This window comes from Euprymna scolopes, chromosome 41, assembly GCF_053919585.1.
Source record: "Euprymna scolopes isolate OS-2025 chromosome 41, ASM5391958v1, whole genome shotgun sequence".
NCBI classification, from domain to species: Eukaryota; Metazoa; Mollusca; class Cephalopoda; order Sepiida; family Sepiolidae; genus Euprymna; species Euprymna scolopes.
The window spans coordinates 69,373,643-69,386,160 of record NC_136522.1 but is presented as its reverse complement, the minus strand read 5'-3'; the positions used below and the strand labels follow the sequence as shown (position 1 = coordinate 69,386,160).

At 38.0% G+C, this 12,518-nt stretch overlaps 1 protein-coding gene across 2 annotated transcripts in view; it reads left to right on the top strand.

Moving 5' to 3' along the window:
* LOC145266603 (uncharacterized) overlaps positions 1 to 11,948 on the top strand; it is a 56,496-nt gene extending 44,548 nt beyond the window's left edge. For both annotated transcript variants that reach the window (XM_080122488.1, XM_080122487.1), the window contains exon 3: positions 4,943 to 11,948. In XM_080122488.1, coding sequence (XP_079978614.1) covers positions 4,943 to 11,713 — 6,771 coding nt within the window. In that variant the 3' untranslated portion in view covers positions 11,714 to 11,948. The remainder of the gene's footprint in view (positions 1 to 4,942) is intronic.
* Positions 11,949 to 12,518: the final 570 nt, after the last annotated feature.

Sequence of the window (12,518 nt, the reverse complement as noted above, 5' to 3'; positions counted from 1 at the left end):
TGTTTGTTTTTTGTTAGGATTATGATTAAGAGTTAGGGGGTTAGGGTTTGTGCACCTCCAAGCGAAACAACCGCTAACAGAAACATTTTTTTCCACTCCTGTTACATATGTAACTTAAGTTCATTCGTATTAATTTTTTTTCTTGACAATATTTTAGGATTTGCTCCAACATCTGCAAAATTTTTATCTAGACTGGTACAATTCTGTAGTATCGTATTAGCATGTTGGGGCAACGCCGAGTAACCTGGTGGATTATTATTATTAGAAAAATAAAACAATTAGATTTCGGAAAATATGTATTTCAAGCTTCGAATGTTTAGTCAGGAATTCAACTCAGAAATGAAATAAACAAAGTTGATTTAGGAATTTTAAAGTAGATTTTAAAGTAGATTCGAATTTGATTAAATAAAGTAAACAGGGTTTTAGCTTTCGTGAACGACACGTGATTTGGTCTGTTTTGCTGATGAGCAATTTCATCGATTTTGATGACATTAAAAATATGGGAGTCTGAAACATTCATTGGTCACCATTCACTGCCAGGCAACGTCGGGTCTCTCTGCTAGTATTTTTATTTAGTCAATATTTCTCCCTGTGTGTGTGTGTGGATATTTCTCCCCGTGTGTGTGTGTGTGTGTGAATATTTCTCCCCATGTGTGTGTGTGTGTGTGTGTCAATATTTCTCCCCATGTGTGTCTATAGATTAATTATGGAATTATTCCATGAATTTCTACCTTTTGGATTACTTTGGATCATCTTCCAATTATGCGATTCCCTTGGATTTTACTTGTGGAAATAGAAACTTAACCAACTTTTTTTGGATTTTGGATTTTACCGTTATTGGATATTTTACCCTTCACCAGACAATCCATTCACGTGAAATCACCTTTTTCTTCACCATATTCCCTCTCCTTCACTATTTGTTACCAAATGACTTACTTGTAGTTTCATCAAATACTTTTGCAAGCAAAATCCAATCCCGCATTTTGCTAAATCCCTACCCTCTGATGAGAAGGAAAGTATTTCTCCGAAACTTTGTGGATTAAGGACTATCCACTTATTTTGTGCTTCCTTTTTAAAATTAAATATGTTTTTAACTCTTTTTCAAAGTGTTTTTAAACATGTTTTATTAGCTACTTGTTCTTATATATATATATATATATATATATATATATATGTAGGTGTGTGTGTGTTACAATAAAATTCGATTCACAAATTATCGTCAATAATGATGTTTGAAAACTGGCAGAGGTGCAGTTAAATTATTTTAATAGAAGTAATGTAAAGAATTATTTTTTACTTTGCAAAAATTGTTATCGCAATTTTCGTTTTAATTGAAACTAAATTCTTTCCTGTCAACGTGAAGGTTTTAGCTTATGAGAAAGACATGTGATTTGGTCTGCTTACCAGAGACCAAACTAATGAGTTGGTGAGAAATGTGTTAACAAACAGATATGTGGATGACCCTGTTGGAAGCAGTAAGAGGAACGAGTGAAAATGTAGAAAGAGACTCAGTGTGCTAAACTCCGAGGAAATCCATCAGACGAAATGAACTAATGTAAATTTTGGGGTTCGGACAAAATGAAAAGGTTTTTTTGGTCTGAGATCTGACAAATCTTATCCAAAAATTAGAAAAAAATGGTAAATTATTTTGTGTAGAAATATTGTTTTCTTTGAAGGAATGGTGGGGCGGTCAGATAAAAACCTTGCTTTTGACACGATTCTCAAACCGCACATGCATGAATTTCATTACGTTCTTTTGTTTTAAGTAGCTGACGTTGCAACATTCGTGCATTTGTGTCCTCGTAGGCCCATCGATAAGGTGTTCATTTGCTAACTTAAGTTATGCGAGTTTGTACCCGTCATGCACCTTTTTTTTTTCTTTTTGCTTAAAAAATTTTGTTTTCGGTTTAGCTTTTTTTTTAACTGATGCCACCCAAGTCCCCTTTTTTTTTTTCATCTCCTAAATGACCAGGCAAGACTTTCATAAATCAGAGTCCATTTTTTTTTTTTTTTTTTTTTTTTTTGGAAGACTCTTTTTTAGCTCCATCAACGACGGGTACTCTGCTAGTAGTATATTGATGAGAATATGACTTATATAATTTAGATAAGAGGGAGGTGGGAGGGGGCAGATAAAATTCCTAAAATAAACTCTCCTCCTCCTCCTCCTCTGAACTGGAAATGTCCTCCTCCCACTACTCTCTCTTGTAGTTTTTCACAGCATCTTCTCTGCCGCTCGTGCTATTTATAAAACATATTTGGTTAAAAAAGAAATCCTTTGCCATTGTAAAAACTATTACTTTAATAACGTGTTCCTTTTTTGTCAGCTAATCCGGTTTCTATTTGCTTACGAACAGGCAAGCTCACTTTACCAAAAAAAAAATTTTTGTTTTAGCTAGGGATGAGGTATCCTACCGGATGTCAGACATTCGCCTGTTATTTCATATATTCCAACCAAAAAATCTTTTTAAGATTATAATTGTCCCTTTAAGTACATTGTTTGTCTCTCTCTCTCTCTCTCTCTCTCTCTCACTGCACTTGGTTCACCCGGTATATTTGCCAGGTAGTTTTTGAAATTCTTTTTCATGAGTCGGTTTCTCCTATAATTACTGGGATTATAGAGACCATCCTAATGTTCCAGTTTCTTTTCGTGTCGTACATAAAACCTTGGTATTTTGTTATCTTTTCCCTCTCAGCTCTGTTAAACTCAGCATCATTGGGGGGGGGACACTAACTTCTACTAGGGCTGCTACTTTCTCTCTTTCATCCCGTATCACGATGTCGGAAAATAACATTGAGCAGATAAGAATTACAATTTAAAAAAAGGAAAATCAAAGAAATGGAAAAGCAATAAAATATAATATAACAACCTATTGTAAGTTTTATGAACAAATATTTAAAAAAATTAATTTTTTAGTCTAAATAAATAGAAACATTTTTTCTTCTTTTTCCTTTCTTTTTTTCCTTTTTCTTTCTTTTTTCCTTTCTTTTTTCCTTTCTTTTTTCCTTTTTCTTTCTTTTTTCCTTCCTTTTTTCTTCCTTTTTCCTTTTTTCTTCCTTTTTCCTTTTTTCTTCCTTTTTCCTTTTTTCTTCCTTTTTCCTTTCTTTTTCCTTTTTCTTTCTTTCTTTTTCCTTTTTCTTTCTTTTTCCTTTTTCTTTCTTTTTCCTTTTTCTTTCTTTTTCCTTTTTCTTTCTTTGTTTTTTTCCTTTTTCTTTTTGTTTTTTTCCTTTTTCTTTGTTTTTTTCCTTTTTCTTTGTTTTTTTCCTTTTTCTTTGTTTTTTTCTTTTTTCTTTGTTTTTTTCCTTTTTCTTTGTTTTTTTCCTTTTTCTTTGTTTTTTCCTTTTTCTTTGTTTTTTTCCTTATTCTTTGTTTTTTCCTTTTTCTTTCCTTTCTTTTTTCCTTTCTTTTTCTTTTTTCCCTTTTCTTTCTTTTTCCTTTCTTTTTCTTTCTTTCTTCCTTTCTTTTTCTTTCTTCCTTTCTTTTTCTTTCTTCCTTTCTTTTTCTTTTTTACTTTCTTTTTCTTTTTTCCTTTTTTTTTCCTTTTTTCTTTCTTTTTTTCCTTTCTTTTTTTCCTTTTTTTCCTTTCTTTTTTTCCTTTTTTTCCTTTTTTCCTTTCTTTTTTTCCTTTTTTTCTTTTTTTCCTTTTTCTTTTTTTCCTTTTTCTTTTTTTCCTTTTTCTTTTTTCCTTTTTTTCCTTTTTCTTTTTCTTTCTTCCTTTCTTCCTTTTTCTTTCTTCCTTTTTCTTTCTTCCTTTTTCTTTCTTCCTTTTTCTTTCTTTCTTTTTCTTTCTTTCTTTTTCTTTTCTTTTTCTTTCTTATTCTTTCTTTCTTTTTCTTTCTTATTCTTTCTTTCTTATTCTTTCTTTTTCTTTCTTTCCTTTTCTTTTTCTTTCTTTTCTTTTTCTTTCTTTCCTTTTCTTTTTCTTTCTTTCCTTTTCTTTTTTTTCTTTCCTTTTCTTTTTTTTCTTTCCTTTTCTTTTTTTTCTTTTCTTTTTTTATTTTCTTTTTTTATTTTCTTTTTTTATTTTTCTTTTTTTTTCTTTTCTTTTTTTTCTTTTTTTTGCATGATTAAAAATATCACTGTCCGGTTTAATAGCTTCGTTTTCTAGGTACGCAGCTGTAGGAATTGCTGAGTCATAGTGGATGGTGTATGACTTATTTCCGACTGTTCTTTCTGGTAAACATATTTCCAGAACTTCTGCATTCGATATTCAAATTTTTACCCGCTGCATTGTGTCGCACTGTATAGTATTACCCCTCCCCCACCCACCTCCCCAGCAGAACCTTACAGCTGAATATCAGGTGGCTCACACTCTCTACTTCTGTGTAGTCATATCTGCTCTTGTCATTGCTGAGACCACTCGTTTTCGTAAAAGCATTGGTCATGAATAGAGCTGGGACAACAGCATATTCTTTTCATTGTTTTAACTCTCGAGAGTGTATCCATTGATATCTTATATGCTTTTATATAGAGTGATGTAGTTCTCCATTGATTAACTGTGTCGTATATATATATATATTCGAGAGTCAAAACAATGAAAAGAATATTCTATTGTCATAGTCATGAAGCCTTGATCTTCGGCAGCCATTTTGCATCTGAACAAGCAAGCATCAAAATGGGTAAGAATGTTACCTGTGGTGTAGTTCTGCCTCTCTTGCTATTTATAAAATGGTTAAAAATTAAAAAAAAAGACAAAAAAAACCTTTAGATTTATGTGAGATATGGACTCTTGTAATAACTACTGCCTTAGTAATGTGTACTCTGCCACCTCCTTTTTGTCAGCCTATCACTTTTTGCACAAACAAATCTCAAATTTTTTGAAAACTTGAATTTTGTTGAGAGAAGGCCTCGAAAAACTTTGAAAAGTTCTTGAAAATGGACATCAAAAGTCTGCACTAACCCTGTATAATAATATTTATTCATTTTTTTTTTTTTTTTTTATAGGCTGATGGGGATACGACGGAGAGTACATCGACCCATCCATGCCATTGCCTCAGTATTCCAGCTGCCAGGCTTTTCTGGTGCCGCCATTGCATGCAGATCTTCGAAGACCCGATCACAAGATGGCGGCACAGCAAAACCTGTCTTCACTCATCAGGCAAAATGCGGAAAGACAAGGAGGGGAGCACAATGCAAGTCTTTCTCGGTGCAAACAACTTGGCCGAACTACGACGCGAGCAGAACAAATCTCGGGCAGTTAATAATCGAAGCAGCGTCCCTAGAAATTCTCATGGCGCGGACTTGCGGTGCTTTATCTGTAAGACATCTTTCGCGTCCATTGAGGAAATGCGTGCACACGTCCGGACGCCATGCCGGAAACGTCCAACTTTATTGGCCCCCAAACATGAATACTTGCCCATGCCGACAGAGGTTAAAACCCAAATTCAGATCCCGGAATCGGCTTCAGAGATCATATATATTAAGGACGGACATCAGACAGTTATCTCTTTGCAGTCCCCGTATCAGACAAATATAGTTGAACAAGCTCCAGAGACCCAAATCGCGACTGTTGAGACGGTGATTCCTGTCCTGTCCAAGAATGAAGACATTGCTAAGCAGGCTAAAAGTCGTACCGAAAACAAAGAAAACAGCACGCGAAAACGCAGACGTATTCTTCAGAAAGAGCTTGATGATCTTCCAAGCGTCAAAACAACAAGCCTCTCTCCGAAGTCGGACCAACAACTAGTGACGTTGGGTTTGTCAACAAAAACTGTAGATGGAGATGTTTTGGATAACTTTGAATCTCCGCCTATTAAGGTGTCGAAAGTTGTCAACCAAGATCACACTGAAGAGGAAGTGGTGACAGCGTGTGAAGTTCCGACCCAGCCATTGCAGACTGGTGAAGCGTTTGGTCAGTTGCTGACCCCAGAAAAGAAAGACCACCAGCCACCGGCGCCATCATTGTTTTTGGAGGCAAATGACTCCTTACAGAACCGGGTTATTACGGAGCAAATACCTAACGAAAGCACTGCTCTGAAGATCCCCAATTTACCCGTTGAAGAAAAAATTGTGACTGGTGATGCCGCGGAAGCTAGACTAAAAGATTTATTTACAACGATGGAGATACAAAATGCAAACAAACTGTCTCTGCCTCCGCAGCCTCTCCAGGCGCCCTGCCCATTTCCAGAGATCCAAAACAAAGATGTTTCCCAGAATGAAATTTCAGAAAATGAAGGGCAATCATCAACTTTTTCGGTCGAGGAAGAAATTGATCCGTCCGGGTTGCTACTGTATATGCCACCAATTAATGCCGGGTCGGTGACATTGCCTGACCCCTTGATTGACCTTCAAAGTGGCCTCCCTGCCGAGATGTTACTCGACGAAACCACCAATACTAAGCCAGCTGTTTTGCCTCCTGCTCCAGAGGCAATGAATGGTTCCGTCCGATCAAATATGATAGAGGCAACAAAGTTGCCATCGCATATTTTTGACGGAGATCTTTTACCGTCTCATATCCATTCGGATGTTTTGTTTGAAGAAATGGCCGACGACAAAGAAGCTTCGCATCATACGAAAGGACTAGCCAAGCTGAATGCTGAAGAATCAACGAGTGATATGGAAAAGGTTGCTCATGGTGTAATGGAAAATTATGCACCAGTCGGGGAAGCTTTGTCCGTGGAAGTTGTATCGACTGGAATTGCAACGCCGGTCAAAGAAGCCGCTGCTCAAAGTTTGGACTCTGTTGAGAGAATCCCGCTTTCTGCCGTGGTCAACCATGTGGAAGAAATTGCTCAACCATTCCTAGTTGATATGATCGGAGAAGTTTCGAATGAGGTAGCCACGGCTGTTCCCATCAAGGAAGTGACTACTTCTGTTGAGGCAGCAGCCGTGATAGAAAGTGTAGCACAAGTCTTGGAGACGACTGCTATTGAAACGTTATCATCTGTTGAAGGCGTCGCCCCCGTAGAAAGTGTTTCTCTGGTTCAAGAATCTCCCCTTGCAGAAATAGGCTCCCCTGACGAGGAAACAATTCCAGTTAAAACTTTAACTCCTACCCCAGGAATCGAAACAGATGTTGATAAAAAGACTGTAGAAACTGTTAATCAAACTTTAGAACCTATCCCCTCTACAGTGCGGCCACTTAGCCCAACAGAAGCAGTCTCTCTGATTGAGGCATCTACTCCTGTGAAAGCAGTCTCTCCAGTTTATGCATCGATCCCTGCTGAAGCGATGTCTTCAACTGTGGCATCCACACCCACGGAAGATCTCTCTCAAATTGAAGTATCTATCATCGAAGAAACTGTCTCCCCAGTGCTAGAAATTTCCACCATAGAAGACCAAGATGCTTCCAAAGTCACAGAACTTGTTGCCAAAGAGACTATGTCCACAATTGACACTGCTGTTGAAAGAACAGAAAACCTCGAACAGGATACCTCTTTGAAAACAAGTGAAGAAAATCCAGAGATTCCTTCCGAAGGATCTCCACTGGTTCAGATAAAGAATGAGGAACCGGTCTTGCCGATTGACAAATCTTCGGAAATATCCAACGAGGCTGCAGAAGCAAACCTCGAAGAGATGAACGATAAAGCAAAAGGCAAAGAGGCATCCGATGACGACGAACTAGAAACGAGCCTGGCTGAAAAGGCAGATAGGGAGACCAAATTTAAATCTACCAAACTCTTTAAATGCAAGGCTTGCAGCAACACATTTAAGACGCCGCAAGCATTGCAGAAGCATTCACGTGTTCCATGCAAGGTCAAACACACACGTAGCCTGAGTCAAAAGATCTTACGTCCCAAACAGCCGTGCTTGAAAATTGAAAAGAAACCGATGAAGAAAAAACTGATAAAGCCAACAAGGCGTCCGAAACTCCTCATTCCGATCATTCCTATCACACGGTCAGAATTGATCCGACCAGCCGTTCCCCGGAGACCAAAGCGTTTTTCTCGACGGAAGCGGAAAAAAGTTTTTTTCATGGATGAGCAGCACCACATCTTGCCATTTGTGAACGTTCTCATGTCTGAACTTTCAGACAAGGATCGTTTTTTCTACAAGCTGGGTATGATGAACCAATGCCATAAGATTTCCGGTTCTTCCGACCAAACGGCGACAATGGGAACAACGGCAAATAGTGAGACATCTGTAGTAGAAATACCTGATGACTCTATTGAACGATCTCCGTCGGATGTCCAGTCATCGGGTGTCAAGACAGAACTACCGACTCCACCGCTCCAAATTTCTTTGCTTTCTTCTGCTCAAATTGTTGCCGATGAATCTCGGGAAATTTCATCTGTAGCATTCATGGAATCTGGCAGTGTTTCCGATAAAGAAAATTCTGAGAGTCCCTGTTTGTCAATGCCTACCGCGGCAAAGATGGAAAATAACCAGTTTTATGATCCGTCGAGTGACCATCGAAAGGTGAATGCTCAATCCCCTTGCTGGGAAGCTGCCCCTCGCTTGGCACAACTTCCTGGGGTGATGGAAATTGTTAGGGTTACCTCTGCAAACCCTTCGTCCACGGATAAGTTGGCTGGAAGTAACACAACAAATAAAACCTCTCTTGAAGGAAATCCAAACAACGTCCTTGCGAACTGTCAAAGTCTTCCGTTCTGCGATTCTGACACGTGTATCAAAGAACGGGCTAGGAAACTTTCTAAGGAATCAATAACCGCCAAAAAGGTTGTTTTGAAATGCGAAGCAGACGAAGAATCCTTTGAAACAGTTTTTCAAAATGGGGATTCCATGACCGATACAACATCATTAACGTTTGCAGATCAAGTTATAAAAGAAGAGCCTCGGTCTGACGTTGTGAAACGGGAGATTGACGCGAATACGACTGACAACGACTTGAATAAAAAGACGAAACGGAAATCAAATCTGGTGGAAGCAAATAACCGGCCAAAGGCCACCGTGGAAAATAAAAAACATTTAAAGAACGCCAAGATTCACTCAGGAATAAACAAAAACTCCACAAGATGTAAAATGAACGTTATTCAAACGGCAAAAAAAAATCTTGTTGAATCGATAAATCTTAAAAGTAGTTTAAATAAGAAAGACCAAAAAGACTCTGTCTGTATGACGAGTCGTCCTGAATGCGAGACAAGAGAAAATGAACATTTGTCTACAAATTCTAACACTTCAAACTTGCAAAGGAAAAGTTCTACATCCTCGTTGTCCTTGAAGAAATCCTTGGACAAAGCCAGATGTGGTCCTACATCAAAAATGACTGGGGAAAAGACAGTTTCAAACGTAGAATCCCCGAAGGCTACTCTTGATTTTTGCACAAACGCAGTATTAAATAAAAATAATGAATCTCCCACGGCTACTGTTTTATCAAGTCCTGTCTCGTTACGGAAGCAGACACGATCTCAGCAAGCGACGTTGAAGAAAGATAAAGATGCATTAATCATTCCGAATTCTAAAGATTGTGTTATGTCAAGTCCCCAAAATAAAATGTCTTCCATGTTGACCATTTCAACTCGATCATCTCCGCATCGAAAAGCTGTCGGCAAACATGTTCCGCAGTTGCCTCTGAAGAATCTCAACTCTCTGACCGAAATGAAAAGGCAGTCGCCGAGATCTCAAAAGCCAGAAAATGTTATCCGTAAAAAACATGCATCATCGAAAGACAAAATGATATCAAAGACTCCGCATAATAATAATAGCAGTAGTAAAAATTCTTTGCACATCAAAAAGTTATCGGAGCCAAATTTGAAGAAAAAAATGATTTCTACTTTGTCGGAGAAACTTTCTATCTCCAACAAGAAGGCAACTAAGCTAAATAGTAAAGGCTCGAAACCAACAAAACCCGGCAGTAAAAAGTCTTCTCCTGTTAGTCCAAATCGAGTAACACGGAGAACACAGAAAAACCACGATTCTAAGGCTTTATTGAAATCAGTCGGAGAGACATCGAAACACAATCGAACCTTGTTGGCAAACGATCTTAAAAGCGGTCTTAAAAAATCTCCGGATCATCTCCATCACAAGGAAGACAGCTTTTTATTGAAAAATAAATCACGCGAGAAAGTCTCCAAAAATCAGAAAGAGATTTTTCAGTCAGAGTCAGCTCTTCCTACCTCGGAAACAACACCCCAAAAACTCAGAACTGTTGATGGGAAGTTTGTCACAAGAATTCGGCAAAGATCTGGCTCTCCCTGTACTAAACAGTCTGATTTGGCTTCCACCCCACACCGCCGGACGAGGTCTAAAAGTGACCAGGGGACTATTGGAAATTCTTCTTTCTCGGAAGGCAGAGATTTGATCTTGGAAAATTCTTTGTCTTCCCATGTTTCTCGGACAAAATCAAGAAATATTGAAGAGCTAGTAATAAATTCAATTTCCGTTAATTCGGATAAAGAGACATCTACCGTCTCTGAACAGGTTTGTCCGCAACAGACATCGGATACGATGACGTCTTCTATTTCTGAACCGGTTTATCCACAACACGCATCGAATAAAGAGATATCTTCTGTCTCTGAACAAATAAAACACGAGCCTAAAAATAGTTCAGTCATCGACGCTTTGCAAACACACGAGCCTAAAAATAGTCCGGTCATCGACGCTTTGCAAACACACGAGCCTAAAAATAGTCCAGTCATCGACGCTTTGCAAACACACAAGCCTAAAAATAGTCCGGTCATCGACATTTTGCAAACACACGAGCCTAAAAATAGTTCAGTCACTGACATATCACAAACACATGAATCTAACAGTAGTTTGGTGTTCGATACGCAAGAATGTGACTTAACGATTACAATGAAATCAACAACCAACGAAACTGTTCATAAAAGTGAAGAATTAAAAGATGATATAAAATCTCCCTTCCCCGCATTTGTTAATTGTCATCTTGAAAGTGCAAGAATAGGAACTACCCCAGAACAAATGATGTTGAATTCTGGAGGGGTTGATGCTCATAAGACGGAAGTAACTGCTTCACAGGGAACACTGACCAGTGACTCGGGTTGTGGTGATGGTGATGGCATTAATGAGACTGTAACGAACCCATGCCCAGTTAATTGTGAAAACTTGTTACATAACGTTGCTGTGGTGAATCCTAACCCTCGGATATCAATTGCAACTCAAACTGATTCCAGTTTTATTCAAGACACCAAAACTGGCGTCGTTATTCAGTCGGATTCATGTAGTGGCGTAGAAAACAAAGAAATCCCTTCCAACCCCAACGTTCCTATTCCTTCTCCTCCTGCCACAGATACAACCCTCATATCTGCGAAAGACGTCCCTAAGGAAAACCTTGCGGAACTTTCACAAGAGAATTTAAACCATAGTGCAGGCGAAAAGCCCTTTTCCGTAGAGGTTGACGTCAGCAATGACGACGACCACCAATTATCCCCCATTGCTCCCTCCTTTCCAGTGGACCCTTGTCAGTATGTCCAAAATGAGGTGGTCCTGCAAGAAAATGTTGAACTCGTCAACGACCCCATGCAGCAGTCTGTCATTCTCTCAGCTGAGACCGAGTCTCCTATGCAACAGCAGCAGCTGATGGTCGACGGAACAGCTGATCACAACGCGTTAATACAGTATTTGAGCAGCTTAGACCCTTCATTACTGCAACAAGGGGTCACGTTTGTTATCATTCAGGGGACATCAGGTGAAACTCCGCAAGATGTGGATGGAAACAACTTTGTCGTCGATCAGACTGTTTTTGCTGAACGAGCAGAACAAGAGTCTGACAATAGTTCAGTTATTTATGCACTACAACAACAGTCGGACATCGTTGTGAATGAAACCGAAGTCCTCACGATGGATTCTACGTAACATTTTTCTTGTTAAATTCCAGAGGACAATCATTTTTAACCTTTTTTTCTTTATATATGCTTGCCCTTTCTTTCAGGGGACAGGATAGGGAGGCAGACATCCCTGTCTCTCCACCATTGATAAGAAATTGTTGATATACCCCAAACATTTAAACACCATGATGTAAGAAGTCTTGTTTTTTATCATATATATATGTGTATATATATATATATATATATATATATATATATATATATATATACTAGCAAAAATATTTTGCGAAATATATATATATGTATATAATATAAAGCTGAACGTCTGTGTGTGTGTGTCTGGTCACGAATAGGCTTTTATACGGTTGACTATTATAGAAAACTGATCACATATAATGATAGAAGATGTATCGAGACACAGGAATGGGTATGTTTGATCTGGCATAATGATGATTCATTAAAATTGTGGGGTCTGCGTATGCGCCTGGTCAACAAAGTATGGAAATAAAAAAAATTTAAAAATTAAAAAAAAAAAAAAGTTTACAAGGGTTTTTTGATATAGATGTACATAATAATACTTTGATAAGTATGTTTTAACTTAAATAAGGATGGTATAATAAAATTGTAGTGTCTGCGTTCGCGCCTGGCCCCCATAGAATGGAAATAGGCACAAACTTTAATAAAGACTTTTGATATCTATCTGCGTAAGTATACTTTGATAATTATGTTTCAGTTTGAAGAAATATGGTATAATAAAATTATGGGGGTGTTTGTTTGCGCCTGACATCCATAATATTTCACAAAGTTTAACAAGGTTTTTTAATATAGATCCA